The sequence below is a fragment of the Actinia tenebrosa genome, unplaced genomic scaffold, assembly GCF_029948245.1.
Source record: "Actinia tenebrosa isolate PJP-AT-01 unplaced genomic scaffold, QUT_ActTen_1.0 PGA_scaffold3__52_contigs__length_22856419, whole genome shotgun sequence".
NCBI classification, from domain to species: domain Eukaryota; kingdom Metazoa; phylum Cnidaria; class Anthozoa; order Actiniaria; family Actiniidae; genus Actinia; species Actinia tenebrosa.
Window position 1 is genome coordinate 10918398 of NW_028292580.1, and position 9747 is coordinate 10928144.

A 9747-nucleotide genomic window follows, 5' to 3' on the forward strand; every position below is an offset into this window, starting at 1 on the left:
TACCAAGCAATAATTCCTTTAACCAACCTTGCACGGGCTTATGTTCGATATAACCAGAATTCTTCAGTTGAGAGTCTATCTGATCGACCAGCGTAGGTTTCAAATCCTCATTGCTGTACATTCTGGAGCCGTTAAAGTAAATCCCATCGGGTCTTCTTTCGAACTTACTAGGGTCTGCATGTGGAAACATCTTCCTAAATGCTCTCCAATTCCAGTAATCCCGGTTGTCATGATGTGGCTGCTCCTCAATATCATTCCCAAAAGCGTCGTACATTAGTATATATAATGGATGTTATACCATCAGCACCTCCACTTTATCCTGATTTACCTAGGGAGGGACCTAACGAATTAAACGCTGAAAACTTTAGGCTCAACAAAGCAAACTTAATCCTGGCTTACTTGGAAGGACAAGCAAAACACTACGAAAAAGTTAGGAAGAAATACGTCAGAGCACGGAGTACGCTACATAAGATTGCGATAACTTCAGGGTCCATATCTGTTGTGTTAACGGGCTCCGGCGTTGCTACTTCGCTTACTGGGCCGGGAATAATTGTTGGAGTTCCTTTGGCCGGCGTTGGGGCAACCTGTGGTATTATTTCTGCTGTTGCTACGGGTATTATGAAAAAGCTATCCACGAAAATATCCAAGCATGACACGACAATAGCTCTGTCTAGGGCTAAAGTAAATACTATTACCGACCTTGTCTCAAAGGCTTTGCGTGACAGAAAGATAGACGACGTAGAATTCTCGCTTATTCTGACCGAAGAGGAAAAGTACGAGAAATTAAAGTCGGACATAAGGAATAAAAAAACAGTCGTAAAAGATCTTTCCGAGGAATCTCGCAAAAAGATCTACCAAGAAGCGAAAGAAGAGCTTCAAAGAAAGCTTGCTCAGTAAACATCTGCTTCGAAAAGAGCGTGACGGGATTCTATTTACATATCGAACGTCAGTCTAGAAATTATGCAGATTAAATATAATATTTTTCACATACATAAGCGTCCAGATGTGTCTGGCGTTCGCTTGTGATCGTGGGACTTTGGAGCTGGGGAGGCCTAAAGTCCCGAGTTCAAGCCTCGCTGTAGACGCATTTGGACCGGTTGCTGTGAGTGAAAAAAAAAGCCTCCCCCACTCACAGCAACCGTGGGGGGAGGGGTAGAAAGTGCGATTCAATCCCGCGATGGGGGGTTTCGTGAGGAAAAGTTGGAAAAGTTAGGGGGTGTCTCGGGACGCTGTCCGGAGTTCACCCTCTGGTGGGTCGTAAGAAAGATATATGTGTATGTACTAGAGGGCCTCTGGCGCGGGATGAAATAAGCCCCGTAAGCTCAAAATGCAAAAAACCCCACTGGGGATAGCTTGGTGTTCTGCGCGATGCATTCCCCAGTGGGGTTTCTGGCAACGCCAGTTTTGCATTTTTATTTTCTCGGAATCCATCCTAACAGGGGGTGGTTGGGGTCTATTTTGTAAAATATTTCGTAAATTACGTCAGGGTAATAAGGAATATCCTTATCCAGCCGACAAAACATCCACTCGGCTTTTGTCATATCAGAAACCTCGGGAATAGACTTACCGGTAATTTCAGACAAAAGGTAGGGGATAGCTTTGTAATATTTCCCTAGTTTTAATTTTTTCAGCGTTTTCCGTAAACTTTGCGGGGTTGGCTCTTCTAAGTGGTCTATGATTTTCTTCTTTACTTCGTTGTTTAAATATACCGGTCGATAACCTTGGATATGACTCATCCAGTCCCTAAAGTATTTTATTCTTTTGTATGGGGTCTTCTTACGACCTCCATTGGCGTAATGCTGCTCTCTGGTAGCATTTGGTACGGCATTACGAATATTCTTACCACACTCGTAACACTGTGCTGACGTGTCGTCTTCTATTTGCATTTTCTTACCACAACACCAAAAGGGTTCTGGCTTAGGTACGATAACTTTAGGTCTTAGACAAATTATGCAAAAGTCGTTAACGAACTTCTTACATTCTTCGCACTCCATATATAGACTAACATATTTAAGTGCGCTGTTGCCCTCAACCACACTTTGAGTGGGGGTCGTCCGTAGGTGGATTTTTGACACGGGTCTTGCCCGTGTTGAGATTGCGCTGGAACCCCCATTCCCTATACTACTAGCATGTATACGTGATATTGATTGCTGGATGCTGTCCAACAACTTGAAGCTTAACAACGACAAGACAGAGTTTCTTCTACTGCATGCGCAGCATCGTCCATCGCCACCACTGGACACTATTTCTGCTGCTAACGAACTCATTAAAGTTTCTGAACATGCAAGGAACATTGGTGTAGTTTTCGATAGGACTCTAAGTTTAGCTAAACAAGTTACTGCAGTTTGCCAGTCTGCTTTTTACCATATTAGGAACATAGCACGCGTTAGAAGGTATTTAAGCTATGACACCACAAAAATCCTAGTTCATGCATTTGTGACTTCGAAGATAGATCATTGTAATTTTTTATTGTTTGGCTTACCCAAACACCTTGTGCAACGCTTACAATATGCTCTTAATGCTGCCGCTAGGCTTATTAGTCTTTCACGCAAATCAGATCATATTACACCAGTATTGATGGAGCTGCATTGGCTCCCAGTTGAACAGCGTATTAAGTATAAGATCCTTCTTTTTGTCTTTAAGGCAGTGAATGGTATTGCGCCAACTTATCTTAGTGATTTAGTGTGTCCTTACGTTCCATCTCGCACATTGCGTTCATCTGCCAAGGGATTGCTCAGGGTACCCAAGTTTAAGCTTAAGACCTATGGCGCTAGGGCATTCTCCATTTGTGGGCCTGTGTTATGGAATACTCTTCCCCAAGATATTAGATTATGTTCAAGTTTGGATAGCTTTAAGAAAAAGCTAAAAACATTTTTATATAAAGAGGCTTATGGTTAGTTTTTAAGATTAGTTATTCATTTTATATATATTTATAATTACTAGATTATTATATTTTTATAGAATGTAGTCATTAAGATAGTTTAGTAGTTAGATTTTTGATTATTTGATATTTCAGTAATTATTTATATTTGTTATATTGTTTGTAAAGCGCTTTGAACATCATAGGTAAAAGCGCTATAGAAATAAAGTTATTATTATTATTATTATTATTATTATTAAATGATAATATAAATAAACTGTATTCCAAAAGAATAACTGTATGCACCTATACAAAACAATTATTAAATCTTTAATCATAAACCTAATCATAATGGTAGTCGTAAACATCATCATCATCATCATCATATCAAAGCTGAAATAGTTGACTAAAAACCCATGAAAATGACCCCCAAAAATGTTTGCATAATTTCATGCAGCCCCTCATTTTTGGTTGAACAAAAAGGTATGGCCCCTTCCCATTTGTACCAGCCCACCCCTCCCTGTAATAAATGACCAGTCCCCTATTACTAAAACACCTATAGCATTTCACACTTGCTTTCTCAATTCTCTCCGCCATTGTTTTGTTTTTTTTACGCTATCGAAGTATAAAATAGATGGCTCTGATTGGTCAGTTGTAACTACCGTGATTCGAGCTTTGTGTTTACCCCCCCCCCCCCCCCCCCTGGGTTGAAAAGAAACAGAATCAATACATACATAGTGCAGACCTCCTAAGCAACGCATTTGGAATTCCGTCCAGTAAATAGTCTAAAATGTAAGGTCAACAATTTTAGAACTCTCGAATTCTCAATTGAAACGAAAACACAGAATATATTTCCATTACAAAGCTAGCCGGACTATGGAACTGCAGTCCTTTTTTATCTCATGAGCTAGTTTCAAAACATAACTTCAATAATAGCTTTAAAACATCTCAATAATGAATAGATGTGAAAATTGACCAGTGAAAAAGTTAAGATATGTCCACCGTTAACAATTATAACTATTATATTATCAATCTTAATTCTTGTCTGATCACTTCCCATTAAATGCTTATTATCTCAAAAACGAGCCCGGGACACCCAATTTCTCTTTCCAGATTTGGAAGCATTAAATTTCAATTCGGAAAATCGAAATTTTTAAAAAAGTTTATTTTTCCCCCAAAAAGTACGTAGGCAGTCAACCTAGTTTGAGTAAACAGTAATTGAGTAAGCTTCCTTTTTGGAAAACTATAGAATTTTTAATGGAGTTACAAAAAATTCTACGCGTTATTTTCTTGATGTTAAGAATGTTTGTTTGATAAATTTTAAAAAAAATTAATTCGTGTAAATTACACTGGAACTTTTGCTATATCGATATTTAGTATTTGACTGAAAATTACGATGAAATACCTCAGAGGACATAATTGACATATTTTCCATATCCTTATTAGTGAATATAATGTTTAATAGTTTAATATGATAATAATAGTTTAATAATTAATTCACAAACACCTTACAATGGAAGAGGTAATACATGAACAAGTTACATAATCATAAATAGAAGTACAATAAGAATATAATAATAGTTTGAAAATCATCTTTAATATATGGCTAGTTTTTTATACCAGAGTGAAAACAATCATTCCGTGAAACACTAAAATTACTAAATAGTACAAAATAATGCTACTTAATCAACAGAAAACAAAGGAATTTGCATGATATTGTACTATTTAGTATTACTAAAGATTCACGGTTATATTGTTTTCCCTCTATTGGGGATGGTTTATGTAGTATAGGAGAATCATTGAGGCAAAGTTTTGAAAAGGGATATCTTCGCCTCTAAAATCTCTCCACATTTGTTCGTCCAAAAAGCTTTGCAGGTTACTGGGTCTTATACCCTTCCTGGTTTTTATTTTGGTTTTCAGACGGTTCCATGCCGATTCAATCTCTTGTGTGTGTACTCCCGTTATAGGGTGCACAAAATTATCAGCATGAGTCACCACCCTGTGGCATATAATGTTGGGCGCATACTGTCTTAAGTTGCAGTACACTGCACTGTCGTCAGTGTGCAGTTCACTATTAGGCATCAACACCGTTCGAATGATTGGCATCAAGGTTGCCCTATTCCTCTTCTCGACGACTTGGAAATATCCCCGGCAAGGCGATTTTTCAGTGGTTATTATACCAAAAACCCAAGTATCTTGCTGGCTTCGTCTTCCCCGCTGTGCCTATACATTATTAATAAAAATGGTCTTAGAAATATGTTTACAAATTGTGGGGGGGAGGTGTTTACAGAAGACTTTCCGGAAAACCATTGCTTGCGTTAATAATAATTATTGTTAATAATAATGATAATAATAATAATAATAATAATAATGATAATAATAATGATAATAATTTAATCACTTATTATGCGCGCATTACATTAATAATATATGTAGCTATTTTTAAAACTATCTACAAATAAAATGAATAAGTATACATTAATATATACTGAAAATAAAATATGCCACCTCTAAAATATATATATATAGTTAGAGATAGACAGAGGATTTAAAAAGAAACCCAAAAAAAATATCAAAATGCTGATTTGAAAAGGTGGGTTTTAAGATGGCACTTAAACAAACTAACGCCTTTAATGGCGCGAAGGTCCAGAGAACGGGTGCAAGTAGTATAGAGAATGGGGGTTCCAGCGCAATCTCAACACGGGCAAGACCCGCGTCAAAAATCCACCTACGGAAACAACCCACTCCAAGTGTGGTTGGGGGCAACAGCGCAAATATGTTAGTCTATATATGGAGTGCGAAGAATGTAAAGAGTTTGTTTATGATTTCTGTGTAAAGTGCTTGAAACCCAAGTTTGTACCTACTAAACCAAATAAGTATATTTGTTGTGACAAGAAAATGCAAATAGAAGACGACACGTCAGCACAGTGTTACGAATGTGGTAAGAATATTCGTAATGCCGTACCAAATGCTACCAAAGAGCAGTATTACGCTAATGGAGGCCGTAAGAAGACCCCATACAAAAGAATAAAATACTTCAGAGACTGGATGAGTCACATTCAAGGTCATCGGCCGGTATATTTAGACGGCGAAGTAATGGAAAGAATTATGAACCATTTAGAAGAGCCAACCCCGCAAAGTCTACGGAAAACGCTGAAAAAATTAAAGCTAGGGAAATATTACAAAGCTATTCCCTATCTTTTGTCTGAAATTACCGGTAAGTCTATTCCCGAGGTTTCTGATATGAGCAGAGCCGAGTGGATGTTTTGTCGGCTGGATAAGGATATTCCTTATTACCCTGACGTAATTTACGAAATATTTTACGAAATAGACCCCAACCACCCCCTGTTAGGATGGATTCCGAGGCGACAATAACATATTACACGTAATTCATACGATGAATTTATATTACGCGTAATAATTTGCCAAATAAGGTCATGCAAATAATTTATATTACGCGTAATAATTCGCCAAATAATTCATATTACGCGTAATAATTCACTGAATTTATATTACGCGTAATAATTCACTGAATTTATATTACGCATAATTTCCAGACTGTCGTTCAATATGCAAATGAAATCCTGTCTCGCTTTTTTCAAAGCAGATGTTTACTGAGCAAGCTTTCTTTGAAGCTCTTCTTTTGCCTCCTGGTAGATCTTTTTGCGAGATTCCTCGGAAAGATCTTTTACGACTGTTTTTTTATTCCTTATGTCCGACTTTAATTTCTCATACTTTTCCTCTTCGGCTAAGATAAGCGAGAATTCTACGTCGTCTATCTTTCTGTCACGCAAAGCCTTTGAGACAAGGTCAGTGATCGTATTTACTTTAGCCCTTGACAGAGCTATTGTCGTGTCGTGTTTTGATATTTTGCTTGACAACTGTTTCATAATGCCCGTAGCAACAGCCGAAATAATACCACAGGCTGCCCCAACGCTGGCCAAAGGAACTCCAACGATTATTCCCGGCCCAGTAAGCGAAGTAGCAACGCCGGAGCCCGTTAACACAACAGATATGGATCCTGAAGTTATCGCAATCTTATGTAGCGTACTCCGGGCTCTGACGTACTTTTTTCGGACTTTTTCGTAGTGTTTTGTCTGCCCTTCCAAGTAAGCCAGGATTAAGTTCGCTTTGTTGAGCCTAAAGTTTTCAGCGTTTAATTCGTTAGGACCTGTATCCTTAGTGGTAGCGTGATAATTGGGAACATCTGGGTACAACTGAGGTGCTGATGGTATAACATCCATTATATATACTAATGTACGACGCTTTTGGGAATGATATTGAGGAGCAGCCACATCACGACAACCGGGATTATGCCAACTGGAGAGCCTTTAGGAAGATGTTTCCGCATGCAGACCCTAGTAAGTTCGAAAGAAGACCCGATGGGATTTACTATAACGGCTCTAGGATGTACAGCAATGAGGATTTGAAGCATTCAAAGCTGGAGCAAGTAGGTGATCAGGTGCAGCGATTGACGATTGTACACCCCGTTCATAAAGAAAGGCCACCAAAACCCGAGCATAAAGCACCTAATTTTCCTAGAAACTTATTGTTAACCACGGAAGATTACCCATTTTACGATGCTGAAGGTGGTGTAAACAACTTCGAAAAGCTGGTAACGCACCTGAAGATTTCAGTGGGTAGGCAATCATTTGATGTAGTAGTAAGGAATATCTATGGGGATACGATGTTAAAGCATACGTCGGGTAAAGAGGCCAGGGAATGGTTAGCAGGACCCAATATGCGATATTGGCCGCAGCAGTTAAACTTTGCTGTCTGGGCCGCCACTAAAGGTTGTGGCGTTGCCGCGGATATGTTTCACGTTCCGATCATGCGGTTTCACATTGCCTTTACGGTAAGGAGGTTGTTGAAGGAGCTTAACGCACCCCTACCAGGAGATGGAGCATTTAATCCAATGAATAACCGATATGACGCCGCAGCCCTGGAAAGGTTAATTAATGAGTTCAAACCACAGCAAGAAGACTTTCGTTATAAGGAGGGTAAGACGCATGGGCTGGGTATAGTTTACGTTTGGGGTGCCAATGGTGAGAAGCCGGCTGACTACGGACATCAGGAATACCCAAGTAATGAGTTAGAGTTCAGTGATATGGGTGGTAATAAGGGTAATAATTCATTAATTACTAGAATTCAAACGAACTACCCCGGCACTTGGGATCCATTTGTGTTAATGAAAGGAAAAGGTTTAAGGAACCTAGCCAGGATTAACCGTAGCATTGAAGCATTCGTGTACTGCATCCTGGGAGCGCAGGTAAATACCCGCAACCCCATTGTTGGATCCCAAGGCGCTTCACAGGAAACGCAACAAGAATTCCTAACTTTATTTGAGTCTGCAATAATAGAAAATGACATATCTAAATCGGTGCAGAGATATCAATTAGCGGTGCAGCAGTCTAAAGTGCGACTGGATTACGCTTTGTCGCCTGGTTGTTGGTTAATGCCAAGTAATTTGGTTATTAACACCAATTCCGTTGTGGGTTATAACAACAAGCTGCAGCGAGCTACTAAGGATATGAAGTTTGGGGTGAATGACGTGAACTCTGACACTCTTAGGAACATTCCTCACTTCGTAGAGAAGCCAAAAAAGTCACACGAAGCGAAGCTACCCGTAGTTAAGAAACCATCAAAGAAGGCCCATGTTATGCCTACGATACCCGAGGAATACGACCATAACTTACTAAAAGCCGGCTTAGCAGCTGCGGGTGTTGGTCTGAGTTATTATATATGGCGATGAACAACCCCTACGTAGCTGGAGTAGATTGTGTTTATACGACTTACACAGGCGAGAAAAAATACACTCAGAGCTCTTGGGTTGATGTCGCGGGGATGTCCGTAAATTTGAATTACTCAGGAAAGAAATTGATCCTTTGTAGTATTTGCATTGGTACAAGCAGTCACGCCAACGTCGGCTTTAGGTTCCTGGATGAGAATGGCGTACTGCAGCCTATGCGCGCGAAGACAAACAACAGGGAGCCTGTGCATTTTTCCACAGAGCCGCCAACGAATAGCGCTGAGAATCTATCGGTTTGGACTTTCCACATGGTGGCCGATTGCCATGGGAAGGTAAAGCTGCAAATACGCGTAGACGACACCGGAAGCGTTTGCATGAATAGCACGGAGGATCAAAGGAATAAGGATTATAACCACATGACCATAAGCACTTTGACGGTAATAAGTCTCTAGAAGGGAATTTATTCCCTGAAATATATGAATCCGCATCGAAAGGAAACCCATTATGCTCACTACTTAGAGGAAAAAATATATGCAGATCCCGGTTGGTTTGATACTGGGATATGGGTCGAAGTTGGGGGCATTGCGTTAATTGTTCTTACTATTGAGATTGCTACGGGGGTGGCCGCAAACGTAGGGTTTAGGTTGGTTGATGAGAATGATGAGCCTTTATTTCCTTATAGAACTTCGACTAATAATCGGAGGGTTGCTCATTTCTCGGCGCAGCCATTTATGTTTAGCGGTGAGGTACTTTATCCGACTACGTTTCATATGGTGGTCAATTGTAAGCATGCTAAGTTACAAATTTACCCCGATGGCGGCAGTAGCGATGGAACAAAAAATGGTAGGGCCACCATAAATGGCACAACGTCGATTTCTACTGGCATTGACGATGCAGCTTGGAGTCATAAGCCCATTAGCACCATGAGCGTGTTGCCGCTAGTTCCATATTATCAAGGCGGCGCGAATACTATCTTTACTTATCCCAAGTCGAGAACACCTCGGGTACCCGACGACGATAAGCCACCAGTAATACACAAGGATAAGATCAACCCCTCATCTTCTTCAGGAGTACCACTCCAATAGCGACAACCAAGATCCAAATGTTGTTGCCCACGAACTTCAACAGTTCGCCGCCG

General features: G+C 40.0%; 1 protein-coding gene across 1 annotated transcript; it reads left to right on the forward strand.

The window, feature by feature from the left end:
- The first annotated feature begins 2154 nt into the window (after positions 1–2154).
- Positions 2155–2898, forward strand: LOC148908537 (uncharacterized). Its single transcript, XM_089035919.1, has one exon. It carries the CDS (start codon positions 2155–2157, stop codon positions 2896–2898), a length of 744 nt encoding a protein of 247 aa, XP_088892045.1.
- Positions 2899–9747: the final 6849 nt, after the last annotated feature.